Consider the following 21,232-nt stretch of genomic DNA (forward strand, 5'->3'; position numbering starts at 1 on the left):
GGAATGTGCCTCTGCAGACTGGCAGCACCCACGGGTCCTCCACACACCAGAGCCAGGAAAAGCAAAGCGGGAGCACAACTGCCACACTGGGCCAGGCTCCCCCACCACGCCACGCCACCCTGCACCAGGCCCCTGGTTCCACAGAGACACAGCACCCTCACCTGTAGAAGTGCTCGAAGCTGTGGGCGAGCTCCAGGCCACTGAAGACGACAAAGGGCTCCAAGAACTGCTGCAGCCGCTCCAGCGGCCCTGTGCTGCCCTGTGCTGCCCTGCGGAGCTCCTGGATCTGCACATCGAGGTAGCGGGCAAACTGCTCACTCACCTGTGAGGAACAGGGCTAGCTGTGGAGGGGACTCACAGGGTGGCCACAGCGCAGGCCTGGGGGAATGTCCCCTGGGGGAGCAGCTGGGAAGCTCTGGCACTCTCAGGTGGGGGCCGAGGGTGCCCAAGCACCAGCCCAAGGCACACGTGTGCCGGGGCCAGGCCCACACCATGATAAGCGCCACACACCCGCAGCTGGGGACCGGGCTGCCGCAGGACAGGGCTCTGTGGCTCGGTGGGGACGAGCACACCACCCACCCAGAGCTCACCCCAAGGCCATGGGCCAGGGCAGCTCCCCAGCCTGTGCCCGCCTGGGGCCACCGGTGCCGGTGCCGCACTCCCTCAACTCACATGCAGGGCAGTCAGGAAGGAGAGCTGCAGCAAAGCCCCTGCAAAGCCCTGGCCCAGGGCCAGCATGAAGGCGGCCTGCTGCCCAAAGAGCTCCTCTGTGGCACTGCGCAGGCGCTGGTACAGCCCGCAGTATTGCTCTGCAAGGTCTGGCACCTGCCCTGCTGCCTCCAGGAACTGCTGTACCTGTGGGACACAGAGCGAGAGGGGTGAGCCCCACAGCGGGATGTGCCTGTGGGAATGTTTGCAGCTCCAGCCTTGCTCTGCCAACACTGACTCCTTGGGTCCCAGCCAGGGGCCAACTCGGGGCCCTGTTGCTGCTGCAGGCTGCCAAGAGCTTGTGGAGAGGGCTGGGCAGGATCTGTGAGGGAATGACAGAGGCACAGCAGCAGCCCAGTAGGAAATCAGGGGTCTGACACTGTACCTTGCTCTTGGCCTGGCAGCATCAGCCTGGGTGTAGGGCCTGGCTGACACCTGAGCCATGCCAGGGTGGCAAGTGCAGCGGAGCTGTTCCCACATTGCTCTGGGCTCTGTGGAGGCCTGGTACAGCCCTGTGCCCTCCCCATGCTCCCAGGGCACTGCCAGGCCTCACTCTCTGCTCCATCCACCCAGTGTGGGTCCCACATGCCCCTCCCGGCCACCCCACCAAGCTCTACCTGCTGCTGCACCACGCCACGCCAGCACTGAGAGATTCCCCACAGGCCACTCGACTTCACCACTGCCTTTGCAGCCCTGGCCAGCACCTCCTTGTTCTTCCCCGTCTTCTCACCTGCCAAGGGTCGACCCTGGGGTTAGTGTGGCTCTGTGGACAGGCCCCACACACTGATCGACCACAGCAGGTCAGAGGGGACACTGGGCAGGCATGGCCACTGCTGGGCCATGACCACAAGCCTTTCCTGGCTCAGGAGCCTCCTGTGCCACAGAGCCCTCCCAAGACGAGCCCCACGGCCACAGCCTGACATCCTGGACCACCATCAGCCCAGCCCCACGGGAGGGCAGTGCCTTGCTCACCAGCTGCTCTTGTCTCCTCTGGCTCTGGGCCACCAGGGTCCACGTGCACCAGGAGCTGGGTCAGGCCCCGCACACAGGATCCAAAGGCAGTCCTGTGTCCCCTGGCATGGCGGGGCGGCTCCACACTCTCCAGGTACTCCCTCAGCAGCCAGGCCAGGGGACTGATGCCATCAGGGTCTGCAAGGCCAACCAGACTCAGAGCCAGCTGCCTCTGCCTGGGGCACAGCACGGATGGGCCCCGGAGAGCGCAGGGTACCTGGGCTAGTGATGCTCTGCACCAAGGGGTTCACCAGGGCCTCCCAGCACGTCCTGCCCAATGCCCGGGCTGCCTCGTCATCAGGAAGGAAGCGGTCAGCGAAGCCCTGCTCGTGCTGCAGCGCCCGGTTCAGTCTGCAACAGCAACCAGGCAGCACATGGTGCCAATGGCTGGGAGAATTCCCGTGGGAAAGCAGAGTGCCGTGGTTGCTCCCTGCTCTGCCCCTTGCCAGGCATGATGGCTCATGGCCCCACTCACACCCACCAGCCAGGGCCCCTTGCTGCCCTGGAACCTGCTCGCAATGGCCCTTGGGCCAAGCTGAGGGGCTCTGCAGTGCCTGTGGCCATGAGATCCTGCTGCGCCTGGCCGACTTCTGCCATGTCAGCATGTGCCAGCTCCTGTGGGGAACCAGCACCCCTCTCTGGTGGGTTAACCGAGTCCACACACCCAGCTTAAACCTGGGAAACCTCAGGTGGCCCTGGCCCTCTGGGAGCACTGGTGGCCAGGAAGGAGTGAGGGCCCCTCCCTGTCCAGGCAGGACAGCCAGCTGCTCCCTTCCTAGCCCCGCAGTCCCCTCGCAAGCTGCCAGCAACACCCCCTGGGACCCTGGGACACCTGTGATAGCACAGCCAGGAGACAACTCACCTGCCAAAGAGTTGCAGCAGTTGCCCCCGGTCCCGGCAGATCTCCTGGCCCCAGGCGTGAGCCTGAGCAGTGCAGGAGAGAAATGTCCGCCGGCACAGCTGCTCCTTGAAGACGGGCCAGAAAGTGGGCTTGGGACCCAGCACCTCGATGCCTCGCACACGTGTGTCAATGCCACCCTACAGGAGAGCATGACCCTCAGTTCCTCAGGCACAGCCCTGACACCCCACACTGCCAGCTGGCTGGCCTGGCCCCTGCTCCCCTACCTGCTGGCACCGCTTCACCCGGATCTGGATGATGGGCCAGAAGCGGGTCATGTTCTCCAGCAGGATCACTCTGCTGTCTGAAGGCAGGATGGTAACCTGCAGGCAGTGAGCCCTCAGCATGCCACACCCTCCCACGGCCAACCCCTCATTTTAGTCACAGCCTCTGTACTCGCCATGCATCTCCTCTGTATCCCAGCAGCCCCAGCACAGCATCGGGGCTTCCCCCACCAGGGCCCCACTCCTGGCTCACAGCTACAGCACACCAGCCTGCTGCAGACTGGCTGCAAGACTGCCTGTGCCCACCTCCCCAGCACCCACTGGAGCCTACAGGCCAGAGGAGGCTCCTACACATCCCCACCTCCCAGTGAGCACCATGCAGGGCCTCACACCAGGGCCAGACCTCCACAGGGCACAGTAAGGACCAGCCTGCCACTCCCATGGGGACTCACTGTGTTGAGCTCTGTTCTGATGGTGGCAGGGCTGTCCCCACCCAGCACCACGACGCGGGATGGCATATAGCTGGAGTCCTCACTGGCCACCAGCATGCTCATCTCCCTGCAGCACAGCAAACACAGGGCTGCCCAGCAGTTCCCCCCCCCTGCCCTGACCCCCGACAGTCCCACGTACTGCTGTCCATGTCCCGCTACCCTCAGGACAGGGGCCACCGTGGCAGGGCTTGCACAGATCCCCAAAGCCCTCTCCTCCATACACAGCCCTCTCAGCCTTCCTGGCCCAACCCCACCTGATCACCACACCACACTGCATGTGCACAGTGATGAAGTGGGAGCCAGTGCTGCCATTTGACTCCCAGTATGTCTTGGGGTTCCTGTCTGTGAGCTTGCTGGCCTGGTGCGGGTTGGAGGAGACCTGCACCTTCTCCCAACACTTGTCTTCCTTCACCTCCAGGCTGGACACTGTGGGGAGAGCACACAGAGCCTTCAGCCACCAAGCCAGCACAGGGGTCAGTTCCCACTCCCAGCACTCACCTTGGCACAGGTTTTGCAGGAAGACATCAAAGAAGGGTATGGTGATGGGCTGGTGACTCCGGCGGTGCTCCTCAATCTGCCCCAGGACCAGCTACAGGATGGAGTGAGGCGCTTACTGGGGGGCCTGGGTCCTCTCCCCTCCCCCACTGCAGAGCTGCGGCTGGCAGAGAGCAGAAGGCTGTCCCTCAGTGCCCTAAGGCTCAGAGTCCCAGCATAGCTGGGCCTCCCCAGGCCCACCTGGATGCAGCCAGCCAAGATTCTGGTTGTCAGCTTCCTGTAGAGGCTGGTGTACTTCTCACAGTCCATCACCAGGTTGAGCAGGGCTGGCGCCAGCGACGAAACCACACTGTGCTTTTCCAGGGCTTTGGACAGAGCCTCGTGGGTGCCCACGTGGCACATCACCACCACACAGTCCTTGCTGGCAGTGGCCAGGCGGTGCAGGAAGCCAACGACCTCCTGCAGCACCTGCTGAGCCACAGCCCTGAGCAGCAGGGGTGGTGCCAGGAACTCCCCTGGCCCCCCCAGATGCAGGTGCTGCAGCTCCATCCCCCCCACCCCGACTGCACCAGTGCCCACCAGAGTCTGGCCAGGCATGTGGCCATCAGGACACGGCCAGGACAGCTGCTCCCCACCTCTCCCAGAACATTAGACACAACAAGGCCAGGCTGGGACCTGCTTCACCAATGCTGGGCCTGGCCAATGCACGGCACAGCCAGCACAGCTGCCCTTGCCTGCCCGGAGTCCCAGGGCCCTCTCACCTCCCAGCTGCTGCTGTGGGTGCTCAGGGAGGACACACAGGGCTCCACACACTCGTGCCAGGGCAGCACATCCTCCTGATAACTGTCCAGGAACTTGTTCAGGATCCTGAGCGACAGAGGGCGCATGGACAGCAGTGCCAGAGGCAGCTCTGCTTCCCTGCCCCACTTGGAAGGCACCTCTCAGGGACTGGTAACCAAGGCTCCCCTTGTACCTCGGACACCCCATCAGCAGCCAGGCTCGTTCTGTGCTGCCCCTGCATGTCCCCACCAGCACCCAGACACATCCTGCTGTGTCCCCACATGGCCCTGTACCCAGCACAACCCAATCAGCACCTGCTTATGTGTTGGGGTGCTCCTGCCCCTGCCCCTGGTGAAGAACACCCCCACCAGGACCCGCAAACATCACCATCAGCACTCACACGCCTGCTGAGGGGGCCCCAGACCCCCACCAAATCCCCCTGCACCCACCTGAGGATGCTCAGGCTCACAGCCTTCTCCACCCCCAGCAGCTCCAAGCTGCGCAGCAGCAGCCTGAAGCAGCTGTGGTCCTGCAGCAGCTGGGCCACCTGCCCAGAGGGGACAGGGCCTTCACCGCAGAGCTGCCGTTCCAGGGCCACCACCACCTCCTTGGACAAAGCACCATCCTCCAGGCTGCCCAGAAGCATCCGCACACCCTTCAGGTCCAGTGGGGCTTCTCTGCCTGCCATGACAAGGACATGGGCCCAGCTCAGGCACCAGCTTGAGAGCCAGCAGCATCTCGGGGTGCTCTGCCCTGGCAGGTGAGGCATCCCTGCCTGTGGCACCCGTGGAGCCGTGGCATGGGGAGGATGGGCAGCGCGGTACCTGCTGCCTCCAGGCCCAGGGGCAACCCGTGCTCTGCGAGGCGGTTGATGGCGCGGAGGGCCAGCACCGCATGAGGGCAGCCGCTGCTCTGCCCATCCCTCCAGCAGCTCTGCAGCACCGCCGGGAGGTCGCAACTCGCCAGCTGCTCAGCAAGGCCCCGGTGCCCATCCATCAGCATGTTCACCACCAGCAAGCCGTTCTGCACTCCTGAGGAGCCCCTGCAGGGACGAAGCCATGCAGGCGCTCTCCTCCCCCAGGCACAGAGCCTCCCCTGAACCCACAAGCCGCCTGCCTGCCGTGCTCATTCCTCCCCACTGTGGAGGGTCCCCCCAGCCCCAGCTGCTGTCTGCACTCTGCTCCTACCCTGGGACCCTCTGCATGGTGCTCAGGGCAGCAGGGATAGTACTCAGCAGACTGGCAGAGCCCTCGCTGGAGGCAGAGCCGATGCTGGCAAAGATCTCCCGCATCATCTGCACGTCAGCATGGTTCCAGGACAAGGACTTCCCACCTCCTGGCTCACCATCTGCAGCTCCCACCAGCACCTTCAGGGTCTGCGAAGTCAGCAGCGGTCCAGAGGGCAGTGGATATCTCCACCACACCTGGGTGAGCCTGCACACTGCCTGCCCACATACAGCATCCCCTCTGCCACTCACCGCCAGGCCAGCCTGCTGCACCAGGGCGGAGGAGCTGTGCTGCTGCATGCAGGCCAGCACGGCCCGCACGCCACCCTCCGTGGCAAACGGCACACGCCAGTCGTGCTGTGCCATCAGCACGGCCAGCAGCCGCAGCGTCACCGCCACCAGCGCCTTCTCTGCCACCTCAGTGCTCAGCAGCTCCACTGCCACTTGCACCAGCTTCTCCCTGCTCGGGAAAGGATACCTCAGGAGGAGCCTCCTGGCACTGCCGCTGGCACACCAGCACCTTGGGCCCTGCCAGCCACCTCCTCTCTGCCCACACGGCTCTGCCTCAGCTGGGTCAGCCCAAGGAATGAGCCTGCCTGAGACAAAGGGACACAAAATCCACTTTCCTCTTGCCAAGCATGCAGGGACATACCAGTCTGCACACTCCCACTGCCACCTCCGGTACTCCCAGCTCCAGTACTGTCCCCCACCGTGCCGACACAGCCCTCCCCAGGCAGCAGGAGGGGTGTGCAGCACCCCACGGCTCACCCAGCGCTCCCGGTCCCCAGCCTGCCCTGGGCTGTGCCAACTTGCTGCTCGGACTTGGGCTCCTCCTCCAGGATCTTCAAGATTTGCTTGAGCCCAGCTAAGCGCAGCCCCACCGCTGAGCTGCTGCTCTCGATCACGTCCACCATGGCTGCAATCTCGGCCAACGAGCCGCTCTCGCTCACCCCTTTGGAGCTGCCCAACACTGGCCAGAGGGAGGGAGGCATCAGGCAGCAGTAACACCCCCAGCAGCTCCCAGGGTGCCATGCACTCACAAAACCAGCACCCACAGGCACCCCACCAGCTGCCTGGCCCCCCATGCCCTGCCCAGAACCTTCCTTTCTTGAGGCAACGGTGCCACTTCCAGCACTGCGTGTGCACCCCAGCACATAGCAGGACATTACCTTTGATCTGCTCCTCCGTCACCTCTGGGAAGCACAGCCCTTCACTCCTAAGGAGCTCGCTGAACAGCTGGGAATCGGACTTCACTGCCACACTGGGGGCTTGGGGCGGCACTGCGGCTGCAGAAAGGTCTTCCTTTGCTGCCTTGGCCATCGTGGCTTCACGGCCAATGCTCCTGCAGCCACTGCCCTCTGAGGACACTGCGGTGCTCCCCCCACCATCCTGCTCAGCTCCCCTACTGAGGAAGTATCTGGCATAGACGCGGCAGCCACGCAGGTCACGCAGAGTGCTGCCCTGGCACCGCTTCTCCAAGACCTGCAGCACCTTCTGGGCCAGCTCCGCAGGTACCGACAGCTGGATCAAGGCTTCTTCATCCACCTCCAACAGCCAGACCAATGGGGCCAAGTTAATCTTGGACTTGCCACAGCCCTCATGCCCCTTGTGACAGCCAGTGGCAGAACTGATGGAAAGGCTGCACCGTTGGAGGTCCCTGGGGCCACTTCCCAGTGCCACCCTGGCTGTCCCCAACCCAACTGCCACCAGCCCAGACCTCCCACCTGCACTCACCACCCAACTGCAACTGGTAGAATGACCCCATGGCCTTGCCTCACCTACCCAAACCTCACTGGACAGTCACTCTTCCAGTCATGGGAGACTGCATTTCCTCTCATCTCCCCTCATAGCTTTGCTGGGACAAGCTCCCCATGGTTTTGCCATCCCCGCTCACCCTCCCATTTCTGTCCCATTTCTGCCCCATTCAGTCTGTCCCTGCATAGCTCATGTTTGCCATCTCCACTGGTCCTGGTCCTTTCCCTAATGTTCTCCCTCGCTCTCTCCCTCCCGTTTCCCCACTGCAGGCACTGGCCCATACCTGCTCTCCCTGGTCATGCTGGATGAGAAAGGTGATCTCTTTCTGCTCCTGTGCTTCCAGCTTCTTCACAAAGAAGAGCAGCTCCCACCACTCGGCACGGCTCAGGGCCTCTGCAGCCTTGGTCGGCGGCTGCCCCAGGTAAGGCAGGGAGTACAGACCTCCCAAGGGCTTGCACAAAAATGGCTGTGCAACTGCAGGAGGGCAGAGCAAGGAAGGGCACTGTCAGTTCTGCCAATTCCCCCATCCTCTGCTGCACACCCCACATTTCAATTCAATTTCTCTGTGGGATATGATGACTGGGAAGAGGTATACACAGAAGTGAAACAGAGCTCATGCTTCTCCCAAAATCAGAAAGACTGAGAGAAAGGCTTAGTCTAACCAAGTTCGTTTTAACACTTTGAACTGACATGAAGTTAAGTCTCTATTTACAAGAGCTAGAAGCCATTAAAGAAGCCATCTTTTCAACTGGCAATAAGAATATTTTGAAAGCAAGTAATTAGCTGCTGATCTCATCTACATTCTCTCTCTTGCAACAGTTAAATCCAAACCACTCTACACAAAAGATGTCCAAGAAGATCAGAGCTATGATAAAAGATTTACTTTAACGGGTTTCCCTGGCCAGGGTCATGTCAGACCTGAACAAGAAAGGGGTATCTTAAGTCTGGATTCCCCTTTTATCTTCTCCCAGTACAAGGGCAATGGTAAAGGATTCTAGTAGATGCTGCAGATGTCTTATGAAAACAGTGTTTTAATACTCACCTTGTCCAAAGCTTAACGGTATGAAATTAAACAAATTGTTGCTATGTTAATGCTTTTAAAAATCCTCATCACTTATTTAAGGGGATCTGAGTGTCCCTAAAGCAGCTTCACCTCAGAGAAATTCTACATTTGTGTTTTGGCAATTTGTTCAATTAATTCAAACACACAGTTTTGACAGTTGTAGTTTAAATTAAATTTTATGCTTTTTATACCATTACTTTTATTATATCTTGACAGAAGTCTAGAGTTCAAAAATACTCCATGCAACCACAAGCTGTGTAATGACTTAACTAGCTCTACATGGTCATACAAACTAATCTTGCTTTCTAAACTCAACCTGCTACTTGCTATGTGCTTGGTCGTATAAAGATCACCACTCAAAAACATCCCACAGCAGAAAGAAAGAGATGATACACACACGCAGCACATAATCTCACCTGTGTCTAGATTAAAGCTCTTTATTGGACTATGTTCCTTTTCCTGAGCAGCAGGATCTTCCCACCAGTCTCCAAAGCCAATAATCTCCAATATTTGCCAACGCATCCAGTAGATTCGACCTGTTGACCGCCATAAAACCTGTGGGTGAAACAGATCTAAGTAATCAGATATCTTCACTCATTCAATCCTCATGCTACATTTGTGCTCCCCAGTGCATGGAGACAGCAAGCACTGTTCAAGTAGAAGACTACACAATTCACATACAGATTTCAGCACACACATTGTCTAGTTTTGAGGCATACCATCTTTACTAGCTTGTTGCCCTGGTTACACCTAGATCTTTATTTTTAAAAAAACACCAATTTTGCCTGCAACCTACACACTACAGATCTCATTTAACACAGCAGCAGTGACATGAGTGCCTCCAGTTAATCATGCCTGGTCTAAAAGTGCCAAGCAGCAGGTGCCTCGGGAAAAGCATATAAAGGAAGAACATAACCAACATCACCTTGAGGCAGATGAGCTGTATATAAAGTGTCTCAAGGCACTTTTATACCTTGGTCATTCACCAACCCTCTCATCTCAAACAGGTGTTGGGTTCTTGACAAGCATGTCTGAAATGCAGCACTTGTTTCCTCTGCTTTGTTTAAGTTGCCCTTCAAAAATCAGAAGGATTTTTTTATGGCTTCCCACACCATACTTTTACATTTACCCTTCTGAGCAGAAGGAGAACTCAGCAACAGCAAGTATAACATGTGAGTAGCTTTAAAAACCAGCAGAAAAACATATGGTTTGTCTGTTCCACTGAGCTCTTTTGGAGTTACACCAGTGCTACTACAAGCCCATTGTGCTGGAAAGCTAAAGAGATAAGATGCTGAAAGACTTTAGGAAAGTACTATATGGAAAGAAGTTGAGTTAAACTACACACAACACCAAATAGTCTTCAATGATTCCCTGACCTAAACTAGTTATGTACCAAATTTGATCTCAAAGGAGTCATGGCAAGATATGGTTGCAGGACCAGACAACAGTGATACTCTTTCCTTGGAAAGCAAAGAAAGCAATAGAAAACAAAGAAACAAAGGAAAGATGGGAGGAGGTAAGAGACAGACTCATGATGGACTGGTCCCAGTTGCCATTCAGATCTGGTTTTGTTAATAGTGTGAGCCTTACAGATAACGTACTGAAAATAAGTCTGGATGGAGCAACTGCAAATTCATTCAACCTAATTAAACAGAAAAATAGACAGGAGAGGGAACCCAAGGGACCGACAGGACAAAGGGAAATCAAGTTAACAGTACACTTCAGCTCAACACTGAATTAAAAACCCTTTGAAATTTATGTCATAGGCAACAGGAGAAAAATGTGAAAGGAGCTTGGTGCTCTTTCCATGTGCCCAGTTACATTAAGAGTAAAAGCAAGAAAATGCTTATAAGAAATAGAAACCACAATTTTAGGAAAACACAGAAATCAAGAAGCATAAGGACAAAGAGAGAATCAGTAGGAAATACATTACCTTTGCAATTTATCTTTATGGACTGGATTATAATAGAAAAGAGATTTATAAACCACTGAAAAGTAAGATGCAAAGCAGTTATTCACTTGAGGGGGTCCAAAATGAAACATCACCTATTCACAGTCCAAAACTAGAAAAATCTTTCACTAAGGCACATGGAAGATAGGGAGGTGATTCAAGACAATGAGCAAGGCTTTACCAAGGACAAGTTTTGCCTGGCCAACCTGGTGGCTGTCTGTGAGGGAGTGACTCCATCAGTAGACAAGGGAAGAGCTACCACTGTCACCTCTCTGGACTTGTGTAAGGCCTCTGACATGGATCCCACAACATTCTTTTCTTTAAATTGAAGAGATATGGATTCAATACATGATGAAGAATTCGTTGAATGGTCATATCCACAAGTCAACAGCTCCATGACCAGATGGAGATCAATAACAAGTGGTGTCCCTCAGTGGTCTGTATTGGGACCAATACTGTTCAATATCTTCATCAATGACAGTGGGATCAATTGCACTGTCAGAAAGTTTTTTGACAACACCAAGCTGAGCAGTGCAGTTGACAGGCCTGAGGGAAGGGATGGCATCCAGAGGGACCCGGATGAACTCGAGAAGTCAGCCCAGAGGAACCTCATGAGGTTCAACAGGGCCAAGCGCAAGGGCCTGCACCTGGGTTGGGACAAACCCTAGTACCAATCCAGGCTGGAGGACGAAGGGATTGAAAGTAGCCCTATGAAGGACTTAGCAGAATGGTGGATGAAAAGCTGGACATGACCCAGCAATGTGCACTCACAGCCCAGAAAGCCAACGACACCCTGGGCTGCATCAAATGCAGCATGTCCAGCAGGTCGAGGGAGGTGACTCTGCCTCTCTACTCTCTGATGAGACCCACCTGGAGCACTGCATCCAGCTCTGGATTCCTCAGTACAAGGGATGGACCTGTTGGAGCAGGTCCAGAGGAGGATCACGAAAACAATAAGAGGGATGGAACACCTCTCCTATGAAGAAACACTGAGAGAGCTGAGGTTGTTCATCCTGGAGAAGAGAAGGCTCAAGGGAAACCTTATAGTGGCCTTTCAATACTTAAAGGGGGCTTGTAAGAAAGTTGAGGAGAGACTTTTTAGTAATGCCTGTTGCAATAGGACAAGGTATAATGGTTTTAAACTGAAAGAGGGGTGATTTAGATTGGACATAAAGTTGTTCTTTACAATTAGGGTCATGAAACACCAGAACAGGTTGCTCAGAAAAGATGTACATGCCCCATCCCTGGAAACGTTTGAGGTCAAGTTGGATGGGGCTCTCAGCAATCTGGTCTAGATGAAGATGTCCCTGCTTATTGCAGAGGGCTGGACTAGATGGCCTTTAAAGGTTCCTTTCAATCCAAACTGCTCTATGATTCCTCCCCCTCTTAAAATATTGAAGTCTTTTCCTGACCTCTGGCACAAACTTAGCAAATACGCAGCTCTTTTCAACAGAAGCTCTCAGCTGAGGTCTACTCACCTAAAGGGCATTTTTAAAGGGAAACAGATCCCAACATATACAGATTAAAAGCAACAACTATGTAGGCTGTGTTCAACCCACTGAGAACAACAATGTGCCATAAACATTGTAATTCACATACTAAGGCTTAAATTCTTCACGTACCTTTTGCTGTGCTACTCATTTGTGTCAGCTAGCCTGTTCCTAAATCACCCTCAAGATCAAACCAGCTCCCAGGACACAGGATATAGCCACCTGTTTCAGAGACCAAGAAATCTTAGCAGCACAACCTGTACTAAACCAGACTAACTTTCCTCACAACCCACACCTCCAGCTCTGAAAAGTGAGTTTTTTGCTAGGACAGATGTAGACAGTGATACGTATTATGATACATCTATTGTTCAACTTCCTGTACATAAAGACATCATTAGAAATCATCAGTCCCTCTGGTCACTCCCCTCTGCCACCCCAGCCAGAATATGTCCACCCATGACATACCTGTACTGTGTGCATGCTGTTAGTGCTCTGAAGAAACTCGCCTTCCTCCCCAGCTCTAACGTCACCACAGTCCTCCAGCAAGCGCACCCTCATGCCATGCACCAGGTTTGCCTGTAAGTACTCCACATAGTCACTGCTGTCTGCGAAGTCTGACAGAGTCAAGAAGGTACGGCCCTGCTTTTTGTGGGGACCATGGTTTGAACTGAGTACAGGCATTTGGACAGCAGTGCTGGCTGGAGTCTTTTGCTGGAAGATGGAGCGGGTGGTGCGAGGCCGGAGCTCCTGTCGAGGTGACAGCTCTGGCTTGTGGTTGTGGTTCCAGCCCATCGCGTGCACCAGCTCCGAGATGAGGTTTGCCATGGCCATGCTGAACTCAAACTCCTGCTTCACACGGCTCCCCTCCTCAGGGAGCAGGCTGGGTACAGCGCACCCCTGCTGCTCCTCTCCCTGCTCCACACCACCGCTCAGCTTGTCCAGGAGAGAAGTGACACACAGGTAGCGCTTCACCAGGACAAACAGCAGCTTCCCAGGGATCTGCAACAAGCACAGCTGTCAGACTCAGCCTGCAGAGCACCTCCAGCTCCCAGCTCTCTCCAAGCCACCAGCTCATCCACAGTCAGGATCCCAGGAGAGCTCTGGACCAGCTGGCAGCAGCAGAGACCTCTCAGCCCACCCTCGTCTCCCTGCTCACAGAAAGGCTTCCATGTGCCCCTCCTCCACTGCCAGCCTCACGCTAGGCCCAGATCCTGTGCCAGCTCTCCCAATAGCCAGTCCTGCTCAGCTGCCCAACTCCAACTACCTTCTTGTCCCAAACAAGGACACCGCCCTGGCCCTCCACTCCCACCCCTCCTGGCCCCTGAAGCCCCACAGGCCCAGGGCTGGCAGGGCCTGCCACTACCTGTGGAAGGTGAATCCCCTCAAAGGACATGCACTGCTCTTCAGAGGATGTTATCTCAGCAAACAGCTCCAGCAAGGTGCAGCGACTGTCAAAGTCCATGTGCTGCTCAATGCCATCCTGCTGGCTCAGGGACAGCAGGACATAGGCCCGGCTCTCTGCAACAGCAACAAAAACTCTTCAGGCCCCATAAAGACAACCCGTACCCCACCCTCCCTGCGAGAGACAGATCCACAGGCAAGGAACAGCTTTGCTGCTCCCTGTCACCTGAACCATGTTCTATCCTTCCATCTGGAGTGGCAACATTTTGCTCCACAATGTATTTTTTCTACCCCTGAAGCTGCAAGATTCACCCACAGCAGCAACCTAAATAACTGACTACAGATCAGGGCCCCAGGGAAGAAAAGAAGTTTTAACCTCAATCAGCCCCTCATCTGCCCCACTTCAGAGCTGCATGAACTCAGACACTAGGACAGGGAAAGCCAGATCTCTTGTGGGATACACCACAACCAGCAACCTTCCAGGTGCACCCAAGCCTCATCAGGCACTTCCAAGTCATGGCAGCTCCTCTTAAATGAGAGAACTGGGTGAGGACCAGCCTCTATCCTCCAGGCTTCTGCCAAGCCCCTTGGTACCAGTCTTCATTGCAAGGGTATGCGGAAGGAGACTGTCTGTTCCTCTAAGTGTATCTAGTCAAGGACCTTTTCACTGCAAAAAGTGAAAGAAGGAAGCCATAAACGATAACATAAAGAATCACAAACGTGACTGACAAATGCTAATGGAGGCAGTGAGGAGAAACAAATCTGGTCAGTCACAATAATTAGTAAGGACATCTGGAGTTTAAGAATGATTATTTTTCAGTAAGATTATCTGAGTAATTGGAATTGGCAAGGAACACAAAAGAGGGTGCACAGAAAGGAATATAAAAGGCACCAGTTGTGTTTAAAGCATGGCTAGCCAGTGCACTTGTTTGACAGCCCTGTACTTCATTGACACAGTTTGTCCTACTTTTTTACGTCCTCTTATTAAATCTTTTCTAACTCTCTCTGCCCCATGCATGTGTGTACTGCAAGCACTCTGTGCCAGCTACTGGTGAGACCTGTGTGAATTGCATTCGGTACTAGGAACTGGAGCCTAACTGGGGGCGTGGGAGCCCTGTGGAGTCAGCAAGTGGAGAGACTGACAGTTGGAAATGCCATTGCCCTCTGGACCTGGGGAGGGTCTCACGGATTTGAGCCTGGAGCCAGCTACTGGGAAGACTGGCGTACAGTGGACTCAGTACAAGCTACTCAAGTCTGATCAGGGTGTAGGTGTCCCTGGTCTGAGGTGCCAGCTACTGGGGCAAGTGCAAGGCTCTCAGTGTTAGTGACTGGAGCAGGGAGGGTCCTCGGCCATCAGCCACTGGGGACCGAACAGTGTGTGTCCCAAAATACAGCTACTGGAAGGGAGGCAAGCTACTGGAAGGTCAGCACCAGCAGCTGAAGCAGGACTGCAGTGCCTGGTGCCAGCAGGAAAGGGCGAGTATCTCTATCTTCCCCAGTCCTGCTGGGCACGGAGTGTGCATTTAACTTGTTAGCAAAACTTCACGCTGGATTAGCTGGAAAGTAGGAGGTCCTGGGTCCAGACCGAGGTATGAGGCAGGTGGTGGTCTGTGCTGGAAGTCCCAAGGGACTTGTGAAATGTGGACTGTGGGAGGAACAAGTGTCTGAGTGCTCTATGTTTGTCAGCAAGCATCGAGCTTGACAAATGGATGAGCAGGGCGACTCCTGAGGCTGGTAGGCGAGCTTGGATCCAGGCACAGGTGCAGGACAGACAGAGGGGCCGTGCTGGAACCCAAGGGATCCATGAATGTGTGTGTAACTGTGAACCTGGAAAGTGCAGTGTGTGCTGGCAGGAGCGACCTTCTGTCTCGGCTGGACAAAGAGCAGGAGGGGACATGGCTGTCTGTGCTTGTGTTTATGTGAGTCTCGTAAGTACGTGCTGTTGAAGACGGCACCACTGTCCGTGCCCAGCCTTGTCAGTGTCCTGCATGTGTCTGTGCTCTGGGATAGCTTTGCTACTGGTTGAACCTGCAAACAGGAAAGCGGCAGCTGCACCCCTCAGGCTGAGGAACCCCAGACTCCTCAGGCTGGGCTCTAGTGGCAGAGCAGGAGAGGTGCTGGGACTGCTGGAGGAGACAGCCACCCCTAATATTCTTTAACACTCCTAACAATTAATTAGCATCCCAGCTCAGAAACCTGTCAGGGGTTTTTAACTCTTACAGCACTCCAGACAACTACAACTGAGGAAGTTTGGAAGATCCAGACTGATTCTTCCCCTTTTGCCAACAAGCCCCAAGGCATGCTGCTTCCCAGGCATCTCACCCCCACAAAAGGACTGTCACCCCTCAGCTGCCCAGCAGCACCTCCACAGAGGCACTGAGCAGCAGCAGCCCCCACCTGCATCCTGCAAAGCCAGGGTCCGCAGCATCTTGCCGGCACTGTGGCGGATCTGCTTCTCCCGGTGGCACAGCATCTTCATCAGCACGTCCAGGGCTCCCGTCTCCCTGAAGGCACCCGCCAGAGAGCCAATGCCGGCGTAGGCGCTCAGCACGTGCACAGTGTTCAGGATGGAGCACTTGGGCGTCCCGGCCTCGGCCAACTGCCGCATGGCTCGCTGCACCAGGCTCCTGACATCAGCCTTCATCTCCAGCAGCGAGGCTTCGTCCAGCGGGACATCTGCAGCCAATGGACTTGGTGCCTTCTCCTCTTTCACCCACGGCCCTTCCAGCTCCCTCTTGCCCAGCAGTGCTGGGCAGCTGGCACAGACCTCTTCTGCAGACATCCACATCGAGATGTTCTCTGGCTTGGTCTCTGCACAGGAGGCACTGCTGCCTCCCACTGCTCTCTCTTCCAAGCTAATCACACTCCACTGGATCAGGTATTCAGGCCGGCCGTTGTGGCCTCGACGCTGCCGGAGCAGCTTCTCCGGGTGGGCCTGCAGTTTGGGTCCCAGCTGCACGAGCAGGTTGCCATTGTGCTTCTCATTCACCATGGCAGCAGATGTGCCTGCAGAGACAGAGGGGAACCAGAATCAAGTCTTTATTTCTGAGCTGCATCCTAGGGAAAATGTGAGAGAGCACCTCAGTTGCCTGACAGTAGAACTGGTTGAGGCACAGCTTTTGATCCTGAGACCCTACACCCAGGATAAAGCTCTGAAGGAAAACCTATTTTGTAAAGGCTCACATTCACCTTCCAAGAAAATAAGACAGCATTTCATATACAAAACCTGTTCCCAGCATCACAGGCACACACAGACAGAGGTTCTCCTAAAAAAAAACCCAAAACAAGGCAAAATGGTCCCTCTTATAAGACAGTAAATAATGACAGGAGACTTCGATCCTGTTCTCATTTCTGCCACTGTCCGCAAAATGACCCTCCCAAGTTGCTGCTTTTGCACTTCTATCTTTTCTCTTGTTAATTACCATTTATTTGTTTAGACTGCAACTTTACCCAAAGCTAAAGACACTCTCACTGTGGAGAGGGACCTTCACCAGGCCCTGAAGAAAATAATGAGCAATTTCTTAGATCTACTTCCTATACATCAAATCAGGTCAAATTCACTCAGTATTTCCTCCTTGGCTTCTTCTCAGAATTTTTTGCCTTTACAATGTTTCATTAATGGACAAACTCAACAAACCCAAAAGATTGCTACTCTCTGTTACCTGACTGTTCTGCATATCTTAGGACTACAAAGAAGGCGTGGTGCTTCTCTGCTTGGACTTGTGCAAAGAGGAGCATGGAAATAGTTTGCTGTCCAAGGCTGAGGGACAGCAATCAGCTGGCCAGCTGCAAACACCATGGACTGGCTTTGGATTGACTTCACTACTACAAAGGATTCCAGATTAGTCTGATAGGAAGGTTGTCAGAGGAGCTCAGGTAGGTGGCAGTGGGAAACACAAGAACAGGCTCTCCTGTCACACATGCCAGTAAGAGAAGCAGCGAAGCAAGATCCTGTCCACTGGTGGTAACACAAGTCATTCTCAAAAAAGGAGTTAAGATACAACAGAAACAGTCAATCCAGGTATAACCTAAGAAGACACTAACCATCAAAGACTATGACAGGCACATTCAAAATGTTTTCCAGGTGCAGAGAGAAGCAGTCTGCCAAGAAATTCATACCTACTTTCAGTTGTGCCTTCCTTGGAATTTGCAGCAAGCCAGATAGGAATCTTCTTGCAGTCTCTGTAATAAAAAGACCAAGTTATTGTCCTGTACTTTGTAACAGTGTTTAGATGCCACACAATAAGCCAAATAATCATTTTCCTTAAATGAGCTTGGACAGTGCATACGCACAGAAAAAAACCCATCCTACAAGGTTCACATAAAATGAAAATCAGAGTAAAATGGAAGTCTCTGTGAAGTTTAGTAACTTCACCCCATTCCCACATCATGCCATTTAGCATGAAAAAACCTCTTTCGAGCGGAGCCCAGAAGAAAGGGCCCAAATGGACTTGTAGCTAGGAAGGGGAAAATTTGGGCTTAGGGCACCTGAAGTATTGCTGCACCACCTGTGAATGACGTGCACTGGAGGCCACAGTGCCCACAGCCGAACTGTCAGACCGCTGTGACACAGGCGCTGCACTCTGTGTCAGAGCTGTGATGCCGAGTCCACCAGGCATCACGGCCCGGCGTCCAGCAGCCCAGCCCAGCCCAGCCCAGCCCAGCCCAGCCCAGCCCAGCCCAGCCTCCCACCGCGCCGGGACGGTGGGTCCGCACAGGCGTGGGCAGGGCCCTTCGCACCGATGTGCCTCGGCCGCTCCGGACACCCCAGCGAGCCGCGCCCCATCGTCCGGGCCCCTCGCTCACCGCTGCGCCGCCGCCCCCGGAGCCGCAGCGAGGCCGGGCAGGGCACGGCAGAGCCCGGCCTCGGTGCGCGGGGGGCCGACCGACTCCCGGCACGGAGAAAAGGAAGAGGCCCCTCAGGCGCCTGTCCCGTCGAGAGGTCTCGTCCCCGGCTCGGCTCTCCCCGCGCACTCGGGGCGGCGGCGCGGCCGAGACTCGAAGGCTCCGCCGCGGGAGCTGCCCCGGCGGCACCGGGAGGGACCGGAAGCAGCAGCACCACCCGCCGCGGTTCCGCGTCCGCACTACGGGAGGCGGCGAGGGACAGGGAGCAACGGAGGCTGCGTGGTACGCGCCTCTCGTCCCTCGGAATCTCAGAACGGGTCAGGCTGGAAGGGACCACAGCGGGTCATCTGGTCCAGCCTCCCTGTTCAAGCAGGATCATCCTACAGCACCTGGCTCAGGATTGTGTCCAGACAGTTCTTGGAGACTCCACAACCTCTCTGGAAAATCTGTTCTAGTGCACGGTCACTGCACAGTAAGGAAGTTCTTCCTCATGTTCAGGTGCATCAGTTTCTCTCTGTTGCCTGTTGTCCTATTGCTCGCCACCACCGAGCAGAGCCTGCCTTCATCCTTTTGGCATCCTCCCTTCAGATACTGATAGACATTGATGAGGTCCCCTCAGTCGTCTCTTCTCAAGGCCGAATAGGCCCAGCTCCCTCAGCCTGTCCTCGTAAGGCAGATGCTCCAGTCCCCTAATCATCTGTGTTGCCCTCTGCTGGACCCACTCCAGGATCAACGTGTCTCTTGTCCTGAGGAGGCCAGAACTGGACACAGCTCTCCAGGTGATCCTCACCAGGGCTGAGTAGAGGGGCAGGATCACCTCTCAACGTGCTGGCAATGCTTTTCCTAATGCACCTCAGGATACCACTGCCCTTCCTGGCCACAAGGGCACTGCTGCCTCCCCTTCCCGGGTCCCTCTGGGGCGAGGGGATGCAAGCTGCAGCTGCAGCTGCAGCTGGAGTGCAGGGGCCTGTCTGTGGCCACGCAGCCACGGGTCACAGGGCTGCTGTCCCTCCCTGCCGGTGGTGAGAGACAGAAAAACATGGAAGATCAGAGTATCTTCTGATTCTCCTGGCTAATATTAGAAATGAGAAGAAATGGAGATGGGAGCTGAAAACTGCACCTGCCAGAGCTCAAGAGGCTTTTTGATAACATGTGTTGCACTGTGCGTTGGTACAATTTCTCTGGTGGTTAATCGTCTTCATCAAGGGCTGTAGCAGAATGGGTGGTAGGTAGGCTAAAAGCATGTCATGTCAGCACTAACATTATTATTGCAATAATAATGTAATAATAACCTTTAATCAAAAGTTACAGCAGCATCAGGCCCGTGGCCCTGGGGTGGTTCCAGCCCTGCATCCACCCTGTTCGGCTTCAGCGACAGTTGTGCTGGCTCTCGGCAGGTTTGGGGCTCTGAAACTGTCCTGTTCTCAGTGTTGCTAGAGAGACAGTTGAAGCCTGTTGCACACAAGTTTGTCCTATTTCCAGTTCCTTTCCACCTTTGGTGTAACACTGTAAAATCTAAATTCTTATCCTTTATCCATATTTCCCTTCCTTGGTAGGCCTCACAGCAGTCATCAGACTGATAGAAACCTGGATTGTGGCTAACATTTGTTTTAAATTATAAACAAACATTAAAATCAGCTAAACAGATGAGACTCTACTTTCTTATTTGATGCTGGAGCAACTTCATGTATGTGCCCAAATTAATTTCTACCCTCAGAACTAATGCAACTGATCAGACAATTTCCATGTTTTACAATAGCAATCAGCAATTAATCCCAACAATATAATGGCAGTTAACTGTAGGCTGGATAAAGCAGTGCAGTACTGCATCAGTTTGTGGAGACCATCCTCTAAAGCTGGGGCACCAGTGGTGGACTGTAAATGTTCATGTTTCCAAGCCAAGCTCTTGATTTTCACCATTAGTGCATGTAATCTCTTCTGATCCTATTGATGCTCTCTTTCTAGAATCCCATGGATGCTCTTGAAATCTCCATGTTCTCAATTAACATGTCATTTTCCTTCCCCATTCCCTATCAAGACATCTTGTTTGTGACACTGAGAGGTTTTCTGTGGTATTCACACGGCCTGCTTATGTCTTGGCTCCAATGGTCTGGATTCTATGCTTAGTAGGTCACTTATCCTAAAAATAAAGATTACATCTGTGGTATCTTGCTCCATATGTCACAGACAGCCCCCTGTGCACAAGTGACATGGGATTGCTTGTGCTGATAGGAGGTTTGTGGTGCTGAACCACGAGACACACCTGTGTAGGCATGCTGCACGTGGGGCTAGCTGTGGTGTAACCTGTAAAAGTGAAGCACCTCACTTCCTAATGGGGTAAGAGCCATTTGAGCTGTGTTTTGCTCCTAAGCACTTTCTGTGCAACCTTCTCTCCTGCTGCACTGACATATTTTCTCCAAACAGCACTGTGAGGAAAAGTGCTGTGCCTCCACTGCACAGACTTTTATCAGTGCTAAGCTTTCCTTGCACCATACTGGTATCTGCTCCAGGATCTGATGCTAGATAGCAGCATTTTTAGCTGGCATACTGTTGCCCCAGCAGTCCTGAGGATTGTAATGAACCCCTTTCCTTTTGGTTTCATTCACAGCTTTACACACTTTACTGAGCCCCAATGTGCCCTTGACCTGGCTTCTAGGCATCTGCCTTTGACCTGACTTCATGCCTCTCTGGTTTGGATTTTGAATATTGCAGTATCTTCTCATAGCAGTTTTCTGCAGGGAATTTAACAGTCCCCCTGCTCCTCCCTATTAACACCCATGATTTAGAACAATTTTTTTTCAAAATTCCCCATTCCTCCTCATTCCTGGTTTTTACTTCTCTTGACTGACACCATGCCCTGCTTACCACCAACACTGTTCCAGAGCTTTCAGAAAG

General features: G+C 54.3%; 1 protein-coding gene across 1 annotated transcript in view; it reads right to left on the bottom strand.

The window, feature by feature from the left end:
- LOC127473239 (cullin-9-like) overlaps positions 1–18,545 on the bottom strand; it is a 29,624-nt gene extending 11,079 nt beyond the window's left edge. The window contains exons 1-25 of the mRNA XM_051792653.1: positions 18,299–18,545; positions 17,612–17,674; positions 15,890–16,498; positions 13,455–13,609; positions 12,557–13,090; positions 9,067–9,205; positions 7,871–8,061; positions 7,002–7,377; positions 6,601–6,802; positions 6,085–6,292; positions 5,795–5,982; positions 5,432–5,649; positions 5,057–5,288; positions 4,589–4,694; positions 4,068–4,295; positions 3,831–3,921; positions 3,587–3,758; positions 3,294–3,399; positions 2,845–2,940; positions 2,582–2,757; positions 1,937–2,070; positions 1,681–1,857; positions 1,326–1,438; positions 673–855; positions 162–322 (exon numbers count right to left, since the gene is read on the bottom strand). Coding sequence (XP_051648613.1) covers positions 162–322; positions 673–855; positions 1,326–1,438; positions 1,681–1,857; positions 1,937–2,070; positions 2,582–2,757; positions 2,845–2,940; positions 3,294–3,399; positions 3,587–3,758; positions 3,831–3,921; positions 4,068–4,295; positions 4,589–4,694; positions 5,057–5,288; positions 5,432–5,649; positions 5,795–5,982; positions 6,085–6,292; positions 6,601–6,802; positions 7,002–7,377; positions 7,871–8,061; positions 9,067–9,205; positions 12,557–13,090; positions 13,455–13,609; positions 15,890–16,484 — 4,781 coding nt within the window. The 5' untranslated portion in view covers positions 16,485–16,498; positions 17,612–17,674; positions 18,299–18,545. The remainder of the gene's footprint in view (positions 1–161; positions 323–672; positions 856–1,325; positions 1,439–1,680; positions 1,858–1,936; positions 2,071–2,581; positions 2,758–2,844; positions 2,941–3,293; positions 3,400–3,586; positions 3,759–3,830; positions 3,922–4,067; positions 4,296–4,588; positions 4,695–5,056; positions 5,289–5,431; positions 5,650–5,794; positions 5,983–6,084; positions 6,293–6,600; positions 6,803–7,001; positions 7,378–7,870; positions 8,062–9,066; positions 9,206–12,556; positions 13,091–13,454; positions 13,610–15,889; positions 16,499–17,611; positions 17,675–18,298) is intronic.
- Between the last annotated feature and the right edge of the window lie 2,687 nt (positions 18,546–21,232).

The sequence above is a fragment of the Manacus candei genome, unplaced genomic scaffold (genome assembly GCF_025592945.1).
Source record: "Manacus candei isolate 608988 ecotype Guabito, Panama unplaced genomic scaffold, ASM2559294v1 h1tg000035l, whole genome shotgun sequence".
In the NCBI taxonomy this organism is placed as follows: domain Eukaryota; kingdom Metazoa; phylum Chordata; class Aves; order Passeriformes; family Pipridae; genus Manacus; species Manacus candei.